The sequence below is a fragment of the Orycteropus afer genome, unplaced genomic scaffold (genome assembly GCF_000298275.1).
Source record: "Orycteropus afer afer isolate SDZICR_OR568_19922 unplaced genomic scaffold, OryAfe1.0 scaffold00010, whole genome shotgun sequence".
Lineage (NCBI taxonomy): Eukaryota > Metazoa > Chordata > Mammalia > Tubulidentata > Orycteropodidae > Orycteropus > Orycteropus afer.
In genome coordinates this window covers 7,026,206-7,040,434 of record NW_006921597.1, presented here as the reverse complement: position 1 = coordinate 7,040,434, position 14,229 = coordinate 7,026,206, and the positions used below count along the sequence as shown (strand labels likewise).

Sequence of the window (14,229 nt, the reverse complement as noted above, 5' to 3'; positions counted from 1 at the left end):
GGCGCGGGATCGGGCAGTGTTTCGTTCTGCTGTGCATGGGGTCGCTATGAGTCGGAAACGACTCGACGGCACTTAACAACAACAACAACAACAACATCTCAGGATTGGGTAGAGAACACATGTGCTTTCAACTTTTCATTAATGGCTTAATTCTGGAGCATGATATACCTGTGTAAGCAGTATATTGGTTGTTTTGAACCGTAGGATTATGAATAGATGCCATTTAATTGAATGTATTTTATTTCATTTAAGTTTGTTCAAAGATGCAAAAAGAGATAACAAATTAATGTATCAGTATAACATGTTGTTGTTGTTGTTGTTATGTACCGTTGAGTCGCACCTGACTCATAGCGACCCCTCCTTGGGTTTCCAAGGTGGTATCACAATGGAAGTAGATTGTCCAACCTTCCTTCTGAGGAGTGGCTGGTGGGTTTGAACCACCAGCTTTCTGGTTAGCAGTCAAGTGCCTTAGTCACTACGGCCACCGGAGCTCCATCAGTAGAACATAGTAGGTAATAATATAGAGCAAATTATTCTATGCCTCAGCTTTCTCATATGTAAAGTGAAAATATGAAGAGTATTTACCTCATAAAGTAGTTGTGAAATTTAAATGACTTAATGCATTTAAAGCTCCTGGAAACAGCCTTCAGCACATAGTAAGCACTTCATAATTGTTAGCTCTTAATATTGTAATTATTATTATAGAGATGTATGAGTGGACGCTTCCTCTCAATTGATAACACCTGTAAGGCCTAGTTCATAGAATTCTGATAACACAACGTCTGACATTCAGCTTATTTACAGTAAATATTATCTTTTATTGTTATTACTATGGAGAGCTACTAAGTAATATGTTTTTAGCATGTTTGCATTATTGCTTGCCCTTGGAATTTATGAAGTTGAGTTTTTAATTTTTAATTCAAACTGACCTTCATCTTGATTTTTTAGATTGTGAGGCTTGACTGTACCCTAAAGGTCTGTGTAATTCAGTGAGTATAGCCTGAGTTTGACTTCTAAGTTAGGAAAATAGAGTTGTCTTTAAAAGATTAGAGTTTGGGAGAGGGAGACATTCCACAGGAATCAGGATGCTTCAGTTAACTTTTCCAGTAGGAGTATATTTCCATATGATAGTAAATCTTATTCTTAAAACATAGATTCTCATACAGATCTCTGTGAAGTTTTGACTGTGCTTTCTTAACTCAGTGTTTTTACACAAACAATGCATATGTTATACAGATTTTTTTTTTGCAAGGTGTGCAACCCCTTGTGCATTAGCTTCCTATGTGTGCTGTTTGCATTGTATGTGTGTTAAATGTATATGTGCATCATTTAGGTGGGTGTGTTATAGGTGAAAAATAATGATATTCTCCAAATCTTGAAATTCTGTGGAATTGATTTTTTTATTTGATCTCTTTCACAGGCTATTGAAAAGTATTGCCGAGTGAGTGGTGGATTTTCTGGGGTCAAGGATGTATATTCCTCCACTCCCACCCATGATGATGTACAGCAGAGCTTCTTTCTTGCTGAAACATTAAAGTAAGTATATGCCATTTTAATTTATTTTTTATTGTAGGCTAGTTTTGCTATATTATCACTACATGATAAATTACTATTTGATACATTAAGTTTTATTTCAAATATCTTTTCATGTATTTGAGTCTTAAATTTTTAACTACACTTAAAGAGGAATAACTTAGAATATGAGGTAGGTATTTTATCAAATAAAAATTTGTTGTTGTTGTTATATGCCGTGGAGTCAGAACCTACTCATAGCGACCCCTCCTTGGGTTTCCAAGGCAGTATCACTACGGAAGTAGGATTGCCCCACCTTCCTTCCGAGGAGTGGCTGGTGGGTTTGAACCGCCAGCCTTCTGGTTAGCAGTCAAGTGCCTTAGGTACTACGCTACCAGAGCTCCTAATAAAAATTTAGTACCTTTAAATTATTTTGTCCTTATTAGCTCTTCAGCATGCATCAGCTTTTTTAAAACACAAATTACTGGGCTATATCCCCAAATTTTTGGACTCAACAGGTCTGAGATAAAGCCTGAGAATTTGCATTTCTGACAAGCTCCTAGGTGATGCTGATGATGCTGATCCTGGGACCAAATCTTGAGCACTGTGCCCTATGTAGTAAAATCTCTTTGGAATAATCTAGTTGTCATGGGATGCTAGATGGTATATGACCACTATCTTCCCAGTGAGGTTTCCCATAGAGATATATATAAAGGGAACAATGGAAAAGAAAAGAAAACTTTATATTTTGAGCTTATACTCAAGACCTTAGGCAGAGGTCTCTAGACTAGGCTTGAATATATCTACTTCCCTAAATATCTAAAAAGTACATATCTCTCTCTACCTTCTGTAAATTTCATATTTATATTTCCTCTATCTCTGCACCTAAATTTCTTATAAACAGTTTATTGTTCAACAAATATTTATTGAATATGTACTAAGTGCCATGCACTGTTCAGGGTACTTGGGATGTATCAGTAGGCAAAAAAGACAAACACTCCTATGCTCTTAGAGTTTACCTTCTAATATACTTCTAGTTTGCATTCTAATATATTACAATTAAAATATATACCTCAAATTCACTCTTATTCTAAATGGCCACTTTATTCTGTTTTTTTAAATTATTATCTTTGGTATTATTTATTATTTCTCATCTTTTCAGCTTATCCATTTTCCTTGTACATCATACTATTTTCTCCTAGTAACATATTGCTGAATCTTTTATTATATTGTTTATTTTTCCCCTCATTTCTATATCTACATTTGACCCTAATCCAGACCTTTATTATTACTAGGATGGTTTAGAACATATGCTTGATAGCCAGTTCCCTCATTCTAGTCATTCCTTGTTCTTATTTATCTTGTGTGATTATTTCTCAGAGACTGTGTAAGGTAGTTGAGTAAGCACTGAACTTGAAGTTATACACTTGCTACATACAACCTAGCTGATGGACATGTCAGAAAAACTTTTCAGTTTGCATACCTATAAACTGTGAAATTTGACCCAAATTATGCAAGATACATTCTTTTTTTATTTTTAATTTCAAAATTTAAGAAAATATGTAAGGAGAGTACAATTAATATTTGTATAATCTTCCCCTGGATTTATCAGTTGTTACTTTTTGCCTCATTTCCTTTATCTCTTTCTCACTACACACACACAACACACACACACATGCACATAGGTTTACTATTTTATTTTTAATTCATTTTTCTGCTAAACAATTTGGAAGTTATTCATCAGCATCTTGATACTTCAGCATATAGCTTTCAAGGAAAGGGCATTCTCCTCCATAATCATAATATAGTTATCACACCTGGGAAACCTAACATTGATACAACAGTACTGTTAGCTAAAATGCAGCCATTTTCAAATTTTTCCACTTGTTCCAGTATACTTTAAAGCTGTCTTTTATGCCAAACCAGGATCCAATAAAGCATCATTTGTTACATATGGTTGTTATGGCTCATTTAATGTAGAACAAAGTTTCCCTGTTTTTCTTTTATGACGTTGAAATTTTTAAAGAATTAAGGTCAGTGTTTACTTCAATAGCACATATACTAAAATTGGAACGATACAGAGAAGATTAACATGGCCCCTGCGTAAGGATGACACACAAATTCATAAAGTGTTCCATATTTTTTTGCAAAAGTCAATGTCATGAGACAAAATGTGTATGGACTGCTGTATGGAAAATGAATTTGCTCTGTAAACTCACCCACATCACAATAAAATTTTTTTTTTAAAAAAAAGAGAGAGAATTAAGGCCAGTTGTTTAGAAGATTGTCCCTTAATTGAATATTTCTGGTTGTTTCCTCATGATCAGATTTAGGTAAAACATTTTTTAGTGTTAATATTACACAGGTGGTATGTCCTCCTTGCATCAACCTGGGATTAGCCAGACTCTGAAGTTTGAAGGCACAGTCCACAAGTATATAACTATATGACTGAATTTCTGACACTAACTGCAAGTTTGGGGGTCCCCAAAACCAATCTCAGGTTCAGTAATTCTCTAGAAGGACTCACTGATAGCTATTATACTCACAATCATTGTTATGGGGAAGGATACAAATCAAAATAAACCAAAGGAAAAAATTCTTAGAACAGAGTCTGGGAGGGTTTCAAACATGATGGTTATATTTTCCTCAAGTTGCGTTACTCTGATGGAATCAGTGTGTCACAGTAAACACAGAATATTGTCAACCAAGGAAGCTTCTTGAGCTTCTGTGTCCAGAGTTGTTATTGGGGCTTCATTAGGTAGACATGACTGATTGGTTAATTGCTCATGTGGTTGAACTCAATCTCCAGTTCACCTGGTTCCATGTGACTCAGAGCTCCCATCTTAAATCATGTGGTTGGTTTTTCTGACATGGCTAGCCTCCGCCCTAAGAGTGCCCTGTGATCCACTGTGGCCAGCCACAGAGAGACTCCTATCAGATATGATATAGATTACCTCCTAGAAGCCAGAGACAAAGCCAAATCTCTCTGAGCAAATCCAAATTCTTTACTATGCAAGTACATGATGTAAGGAATCACATGATAACAGTTTAGACCATTATTGGTGATTTTAAGTTTGATCATAAGATTAAATTTGATTATAAGGTCATGAGAAGATAACGTTTTTCTTTTTGTAACTGATAAGTAGTCTGTGGAATATTATCTTTGAGACCATGTGAATAGCTTTTTGACCAGTAATCTTTTTACCCAGTGTTATTAGCTTTCACCATTGCTTCTTGCCTGAACAAATTATTACTACAGTAGTGGTTCAAGACTAATTTTTAGGTCTCTTCTAGTCTTAAAAAAATTACTTGATTCCATTCATTTTCATCATTTATACACCGTCTTCATCATTTCACTCTCCTGCTCAAAAACTGCCATGGTTCACTCATCTCTCTACCTTCTTTTTTCATTTAACCTTAAACTAATCTAATGTGCATTCAAATATTTACAAATAAATAAATGTTTTCTTTTTTATCTCATTGTCTATTTTCTATTTTCACTGCCTCTGGAAGGAGTACCTTTACCCTTTCTATAAATTAATGCCTCTCATTTCTAAATTCAGTTTGGATCGCATCTCTTAGAGAGTGACTTTCATAACTAATCTTCAACTCCATCATTAAAACAAACCTTGAGCACTTTAGACATTGTATAGGCCTAGAAATATGTAGTATATAACCTTTTCCTCTCCCTGTATCCATATAAAATATTATGGGTTGATCTTGGTATTTTTCCTCTACAAAATTCAAGCAGAATAGTACTATAGGTAACCAGTTATTTATATGTTATTTATTATTGATACAGTGCTCACTTTCAGGAAAACATATATTACATCGATACAAGTAAAAAGATCAAAGAGGAAACACACAGATAATTATAACAAAATCTAGCTTAAGAGAAGTATCACAGTTGAGCATGGCAGCACTGAGTTTCTTGACAGCTAAAATAAAAGGAAAGCCTCCAGCACAGTCTCATTCTTATCTTTGGCAGTGAGGGGAGCCATTATTACTTTCATACGAGATAAAATTTTTCTTGCGGCTAAATTACGTTGTTGTTGTTGTTAGTTGCTGTTGAGTCAATTCCAACTGATGGCATTTCCATGTGTTACAGAGTAGAACTGTTCCTTGGGGTTTTCTTGGCTGTAACCTTAATGGAAGCAGATTGCTAGGCCTATCTTCTGCCATACTGCTGGATGTGTTAGAACTGATAACCGTTAGGTTAGCAGTTGAGCACAAACTATTTGCATCATTCAGGAATGTTCTGCTAAATTATAAGGTGACTTTAATTATATAGCTCGTTATAAAGAAACATTGAATGTAAGGTGAACCATATGAAATTACCCTTTTAAGAGTCGAAAGCAATTGAATATTGGCAATTTCATATAGTTCAACATACTATTTAATGGTAAATATCTTCTAATACTGATGTTATAGAAAATGTAGAAACATTCTTAATATAACTTACTGTTTATAAAACCTAAGAGCATAAAAATAAAATGCTATTGAATCAAGATATCTCTGTGCAAATCTAAATGAATGTTGTTGTAGATTTATAGCTTTCTTATGATAAAAATAGAGCTTAAAATCCTAGGAGAATGAAGGGTTGTTTGACCCCTTAAATTTTCTCAAGTATCAGTTAATCCAACTTGGCTTTTGTTAAAAGCTGAATAAAGATTAATTTAAGATTGTATGTCCTATCAAGTGGCTGAAATGTATTGTGAATTCATTGAAGGGTGAAAACCCATGTGTTTTAGTTACTAGACATAGCAACTGATTAGTATGCAGAGGCAGTTAAATGAAAAGCTTGTGTTCTTGACCTAAATGAAGGGCCATTGGAATTTCTACCTATTTCCTTGAGTGCTGTACTGTAGTTCTGCTCTGTCATATAGGATTGGTATGAATCGGAATCACCTGACGTTACACAACTGTGGACTATAGTTACACTATAACCAAAACTAGCTATAAGTATAGACACACTTTATATCCCAGAAGACAAAGGACTGTGTCCTCTGCTTTTTTGTTTGTTTGTTTGTTTCCTTTTATAATTCCTAATTTGTTTATTTACCATACATACTGGAAAAATAGCAAACTAATGAGGAAGATCTGAGAGAGATTCCTTCAAAACCTCTTTCCTCAAAACTCTTACACAGTAGTAGGGGAAATAAAGCATATGCAGTATCTGTAAGACATTTTAAATGTGTTAAATGTCATAAGAGAAATGTAAACAAAATGTAAAAGGGTTTTAGAGGAGGAAAAGTTTGCCTAAAGGAAGACTCCATGGAATTGGTGTCATTTAGCTGGATTTGAAGGCAAGATAAGAGTAACATGACATATGTGCAAAATAGGATGGATTGATACTCAGAGAAGTGGTTACAGGTAGATGTTATGGATTAAATTGTGTTCCCCCAAAAAGATATGTTGAAGTCCTAATCCCCACAACCTGAGAATGACCTTATTTGGAAATAGGATGTTTGTAAATGCTATCAAGTTAACATGAGGTCATACTATAATAGGGTAGATCCTAATCCCATCTGAGTAGTGTCTTATAAAAGAGGAGAATGGGCAGGGAGACAGACAGACACAGAGGGAAGACAGAACGTGAAGATGCATCTACTAGCCAAGGAACACCGAGGATGCCAGGAGCCTCCAGAAGCTAGGAGAGAGGCATGAAACAGTTCCTTTTCACAGCCCTCAGAGGGAACCAATATAGCCAATACCCTGGTTTGGATTTTTGGTCCCCAGAACTATATGAAAATAGCTTTGTATTCTTTAAGGCCCCTCACCCTCACTTTGTGATACTTTGTTTTAGCAGCTCTGGAACACTAAGACAGTAGGCAATGGAATATTAAGGGTAAAATACAGAGATCTCAAAAGCAGAATTGACAGCAAATCCTTGATATCTTATTAGACTTGGGGAGATTTCAAGAAGATGTAAGAATCAGACATGATTTTAAAGTTTCCAGTGTAGTTAACTGTAAGGATTATGATACCAATGAGTGAAAATAAGCCCATTGAAAAGAAGAAACAAGTTTTCAGAAAAGGTCAGTTACAAGAGTCACTTGCAATACAGATCTCTTAGCTCAAAAGATAAGTTCAGATTTTTGTTTGGAGTCTAGATTGCTTTATAGATTTTGAAATGTGAAGAGAAAAGATGTAGTTCTGACCCTTTGAAAATACCTTCATTAATAAATGAGAGAGGGAGTTCTAGTTTAGCTTGCCAGAATGAACACATGCATTTATCCTCCACTGTCTCTTGAAACCCATTAAAATGACTGTAAAAAAAAAAAACCGAACTCATTGCCATCGAGTCCATTACAACTCACAGCAACACCATATTGGGTTTCCAAGGCTGTAAATCTTTACAGTAGTAGACTGCCTCATCTTTCTTTCACAGAGTGGCTGGCGGGTTCAAACCGTGGACCTTTTGGTTAACAACCGAATTCTTTAACCACTATACTGTCGTCGTCGTTGTTGTTGTTTGCCGTCGAGTCGGCCCCAACTCATAGCGACCCCTCCTTGGGTTTCCGAGGCAGTATCACTACTGAAGTCTCTCTGACTGCTCTTCTTTGATGATTCTTTCTCCTATGTTTTCTTTTTTCTGGAACTCCTTTTATTCAGATACTGGATTTTCTCCGTGATACTCTAATTTCACCTTCTTTACTTTATAACTATTTGTCTTATTTGCTCTCCTTTCTATATTTTATCAACTTATATTTCCAATCCTTCTACTGAGTTTTAAAAAAGCAAATAAGACTCTGACTGTTAAAAGTCTCTCTTCTTTTAACAATCAGGAGCTACTCAGTTTCTCACAGCAGTATCACTACTTCCTACGGAAGTAGGATTGCCCAACCTTCCTTCCGAGGAGTGGCTGGTGGGTTTGAACCGCCAGCCTTCTGGTGAGCAGTCAAGTGCCTTAGCCACTATGCTACACTGTCAGGACTCCTTAAAATGACAATAGAGGGCTAAGAAGATAGAAAGGGCAAGGGCAAAGAGAATGAGAAAGGAATCAACAGCAGACATATGTTAGCAAATTTTTAGAAGATAGTAACAGATCAGAGAAAACCAAGTATCTGTATCAAGAGAAGTTAATTTAAAGTAAGCAAAGTACTTCAAAACCTTGGAGGGATCCAAGGCCAGGTGCAAGCTAAGATTGAAAACAAGAAATGTTTTCGAACGTTTGTGTAAGGAGTAATTAGATTCCTAATTAACCCCTGCCCCATCTCTACCATGAAAAAAATTTAAAGATTAGCTATATTAAGAGGTTGAATGATAGAGGCTTTGGACTTAATGATACTAGGCACAACTGAAAGTAGACACGAGATTTGACAGTTCCTTTCTAGGAAAATTGATTCCAAAAAACCAAACTCAGTGCCATCAAGTCGGATCTGACTCATAGCAACCCCTCCTTGGGTTTTTGAGGCAGTATCACTGTGTAAATAGATTGCCCAGTCTTCCTTCAGAGGAGTGGCTGCTGGGTTTGAACCTTCAGCCTTCTGGTTAGCAGTCAAATGCCTTAGGCAGCACACCACCATTGGCCCATGACAAAAGAGCTATAGATAATGATATGTAGTATTCCTTCAACGAATGGTCATGTACTTATCCATTTGCCAATGGTGAATAAGCTCAACAGCAAGCACCATCCTGCCTATAGAGATTTTAATCAGCATTTTAGCGCTTCACTTTCAAATATTAATATTATGGACTTGAAAGTGTTTATCAAGCTGTAATTACATAAAATTTGTGTATATTTATATATATGTATTGTACTTTGATTTTTTAAAGTTTATGTGAAAAATAAATATGAAGAGGTGACTGAAGTTCACTGTACATTTTGAGGTAAGTTCCTGCCAAAGGGGCAGGGAGGCTGCATCTTCCGACCTCCTGTAACCACACAAGAGGAAGACAGAATCACCGTCAGTAGCCCAAGGCCTATCCCTGTGAGGCCAGACATGTTGCCTCCCTCCAGCCCTTTCACCAACCCTGACACCAACCGTTCCTCCCACAGCACCCACCACCTCTTTGCTGGGTTCAATAATTCACTGCAGTGGCCAGACAGAACTCAGACTGTGGGGTTTATTAGGGAAGCACCAGGCTATAATTCAAGTTCAGGAAAAATGCTCAGTGACTCTCAGTCTACCATCTCTCAGCCAGCAGTCTCTCTCAGTCTCTCTCTCAGCAACACATGTCCCTCTCTCAGCAGCACGTGTCTCTCAGGAGTGCGTTTCTCTCAGCAGCTTGTCTTTCTCAGCCAGGAGTCAGAGAGACTTCTTCTGCCTCTAGGAGCCCTTCTTTTTGAGGCCAAACCAATCCCAACATCAGAATTTTATACCCCTGAGAGAGAGCAAACTTCCCAGAAAATGATTTTGTGCTGCTTCCAACAGAAATACCCCAGGTGGATGATTTTAACAATCAGGAGCTACTCAGTTTCTCACAGCAGATTCCACCATGGAGTTTACAAAGACTTATGACTAGAAAAGCCATACCAGGTAATTTACTACACCACAGTTCCCAAGCTCTAATAGCAACATAATCCAGAGAGAAGGAGGTGAGGAAGGAACTCAGAAGCAGAAGCTACACAGGGAGTGAAAGAAAACTGAAATTAACATTTTCATATAAGAAAAGACAGAGTAAACATAAGGCACAAATACTAAAAAAAAGGGGGAACAGTAAGAGAAAAAGAGGTCCTGGAATTCCTGGAATTAAAATTAAAGTAGCAGAGTAATTTTTAAAAGTAGAAGGATTGGAAATATAAGTTGATAAAATATAGAAAGGAGAGCAAATCAGACAAATAGTTATAAAGTAAAGAAGGTAAAATTAGAGTATCACGGAGAAAATCCAATATCTGAATAAAAGGAGTTCCAGAAAAAAGAAAACATAGGAGAAAGAATCATCAAAGTAATTAATGTCCCAGAACCGAAGGACATGAGTTTCTAAAGTGAAAGAAACAAAGTCCCAAGGAGCTCTGGTGGCATAGTGCCTAAGGCATTTGCTGCTAACGAGAAGGTTGAAGGTTCAAGCCCACCAGCCACTCTGTGGAGGGAAGATGACACAGTCTACTTTTGTAAAGATTTGCCACCTCAGAGACCCAGTGGGGGTGGCTATGAGTCAGAATTGACTCCATGACAGTCAGTTTGGTTTAAAAAAAAAGAAACAAAGTCCTAGCAGATGGAAACAATCATATATACCATGGCCCTTCACTGTGGAATGTCAAAACTCCTGAAGTAAAGATCTGATAGCCTCCAAAGAGAAGAAAAGTCTTGTAAAAACCATCAAGAATCACAGTGGCTTTGGACATTTTAAGAGCAACTGTGAAAGCTAGAAACAATGGAGCAGTTCCTTCAAAATTAGGAGAAAATTAATTCCAAACCTTGAATTTTGAGGGTTTGTTTTTTTTTTTAAATCTATGTTAAATCTCAAGAACCTACTGCCATGTGCTCTTTCTCGCTAAGCTTTTGGACGATGTAATACTCCAAAACATGGTTATAAACCAAAAACAAAGACAATGGCGTACAGAGAGCAAGTGAAAGAGAATAATTGAGAGGATAACTAGTCCAGATTGAATAAGGACAGAAAGATCTGGGAGAGGCTTCTTGAAGATAAATTTATAAAATGTTTATATCTAAATATTTTGAGAGACGATTTAGACAGTTGGTAGAGATTTTAAGTATTTTATTAGTGTTAAGTACAAGTCAGTCCAGTTTTTAGGTGGGGGGAGGAATTGTGCAAGAAAGGAAAAGCTGTGAATAGCTTACAGTTAACGTGAGATTTTTGTTTGGAGTCTAGATTGCTTTATAAGAAAAGATAAATAATAATACTCTGCTACATTTCTCCCTTTGCAAGAAAGACAAATGTATTCTTTGATAATGGCTTTGCTTCCTTCAAAAATTGTCCACTCTTTGGTTATAGTGAAATAACATTTGATCACAAGCCCCTTAGGCTAAAAGAATTCAAGCTGATAGAACTCCAAGACTGATAGGAGCTACAGCTTCCCTAGAGCAGCTGTTTAATTGTTAAATGAGTATCTCACATTTGGATTCTCTATAGTTCTATCACTTTGTACCCTTTACTCTCATAAATTCCTTTTAACAAAACTTAGAATGAGAAGTGTATTCTTGTATCTTTATCTCAGTGTCTACATTCATTCATCTAGGTGTAATTAGGCTTTCACTGAATCTCAGCTGAATTCTTTTGCATCTTTACTTGAAAGTCTGATAAATTGTGATAAGTTTACTTTTGAGGATACATTTTAACCAGTTTTTCTGAGTCCATATATATCAGACATTAAACTGCCTAAGAGAAATTGCAAGTGAGTTGGAAACATAGTCTTTTTCAATAAATTTGTTGTCAAAGGAAAGCGATAATACCATAAAATCAAGATCAAGCACAGTGTGTGTCTGCTTTTAGTGGTATCAAAATCTCCGGGGCAGAAACTGCACATGTGTGTGTATGTCTTGCTTGTGTGCTTTCTTCCCCCAATCTCTTTTAAAACTCAAATAATTCAAATATTTAAAATCTTGGATAACTGTAAGAGTATACTAAGAATTGAAAAAAAAAATCACAAGGAAAAAAATTATTGTGTGAACATGTTTATTTTATTTTATTTTTTTGTAATAATGAGAATTGTTGTAAGTTCCATAATAGTTGAGTGGTTAAATTAATCTTGGTACATCCATGTAATGGGCATTATGTAGCCAATAGGAATTGCATTTTAATAGATTTTTTAAAAATAACATGAGAAAATTTTTACAATATATTACTAAGTAAGCTATTAAGTACACATGCATAAATAAAACATTGATGAATGTATTAATATATATTTTAACAACATCAAAATGTGCACCGTGGTTTAGCTTAATTGATGTTACTTGGTTTTTTTTTTAATACTTTTCTGTTTTTATTTTTGTAATCAGAAAAAAGATTAATAAAGTAAGCTGCAACCATACTTTCTAGCCTCAAACTGAGTTGCTGCTTAGAATCAAAAGAAATTTTTTTGAGCTGCAAAAAAATTTAGAAGTTATCCAGTCCAGCAAACACCACCATAAACCACCCTCTCCCCCAGCAGTTCTAATGCTTAAATTCTCTTTACAGCATACCATTTTGCATACATCTTCGCAAAGGCAAGAACTTCTCCTTTGAACTGCTTTTGTCTCCTCAGCTCCTAACACATGGCATATGAGGAACTCAAATATGTTTATTTGTTGAGTAAATCTTTAGCCTGTTAGTAGAGAAGAAAAAAGAAATGACTGTCTTTACCTGATCATTCTTTTTTTTTTTTTTTTTAAATTGTGATTTGGGTGAAAATTTACAGAGCAAATACACTTTCCATACAGCAGTTCACATAACAATTTGTCTCATGACGTAGACCACAATTTAGCACAATGCAACATCTCCCCTCCCACTTCCTCCCAATTTACCTCTTCCTTGTGTCCATCTCTCCATGCACTCCTACCCCCAAGCTGTCTCCCTGTGCCTGAGCAGCCCTTCTTTCTCCCATGCTTATTCTCTCCAAGGAGTGTATCTATATCAGGTAAATGCTCAACTGATATGCCTGTCTATTGTTTGGCTGGAAGCCACAAAGGTGCATTCAATTCCAGACCTGAAGGGCAGCTAGGGGCCATAGTCTCAGTGGTTCCACCAGGCTCCATTGAGCCAACAAACCTGTTCCCCACTTTTTTTTCTTTTCCAAATGATTTTGAGTTTTCTCCACATTGTTCTCCCTTGTTTACCCAGGATCTCCTACAAAGTTCCTCTTCCAAGTGGTTGACAGTAGTAGCCAAGCACCATCTATTTCTTCTGGTCTCATATATAGGCTGCAGATCTGACGGTGTACCAGTCGCTAGGACTAATTTTTTCCATTAATTTTTGGTTTTCTTCATTCTTCTTTGGCTCTGGATGAGGAGAGACCCATTGTTGCATCTAGATGGCAGCTTGCTAGCTTTTAAGATCCCAGTCGCTACTCGCCAAAGTAGGAGGTGGAACAATGTTTTGTGTAGTATGTTATGCCAATTGAGCTTGATGTCCTCTGTGACTATGGTCCCGAGCCCACAGGTTCAACTACTCAGTTCCTCTGGTAAACTTGCTGTGACCAAGCAGTGACTACAACCTTGCCCCTTGTCAGCTCCATTATACACCTGGGAATTCAGATCACACACATAAAGTTATTGGACCACTTTCTGCCAACACTATACATGTTCTTGGGTGCACTCTCCACTTCATATACATACCTAATATTTCAGCCTGTCCACCCATCTATCCACCCATATACCCGTGTTTGCCTTCATTGACCACGCCTTACTATATGCACAGAAGTGTTCATCTTTGTTGTCTGTACTTCCCATGTACCTCTCTATGTCTTTCTCTTCCTCGGTGCCACTATATTGATCACTCACATTTGGTACATTGCCCTTTTCTTCACCCAAATCAAAACTTATCTCTATCTATCTAACAGTATTCCCTACCCTACCCTCCCACCCCTGGTAACCAGCAAAGAAAATGGTCTTCCATAGATAAACATTTCCTTGACTATTACAATAATGGACTAATACCATATTTGTCCTTTTGTGATTGACTTATTTCCCTCAGCATAATGTCCTCCAAGTTCATCCATGTTATGCGGTGTTTTGTAGATTCTACATTATTCTTTAGGGTTGCATAGTATTCCATTGTGTGTATGTACCATAGTTTGGATATCCATTCCTCAGTTGATGGACACCTAGTGCA

At 36.5% G+C, this 14,229-nt stretch overlaps 1 protein-coding gene and 1 non-coding gene across 2 annotated transcripts in view; both read left to right on the top strand.

The window, feature by feature from the left end:
• Positions 1-14,229, top strand: part of MAN1A2 (mannosidase alpha class 1A member 2) — a 448,144-nt gene that overhangs the window by 413,767 nt on the left and 20,148 nt on the right. The window contains exon 12 of the mRNA XM_007948607.2: positions 1,421-1,536. Coding sequence (XP_007946798.1) covers positions 1,421-1,536 — 116 coding nt within the window. The remainder of the gene's footprint in view (positions 1-1,420; positions 1,537-14,229) is intronic.
• Positions 3,550-3,656, top strand: LOC122150899. The gene has a single exon (XR_006163895.1). It is a non-coding gene; the product is annotated as a U6 spliceosomal RNA (small nuclear RNA).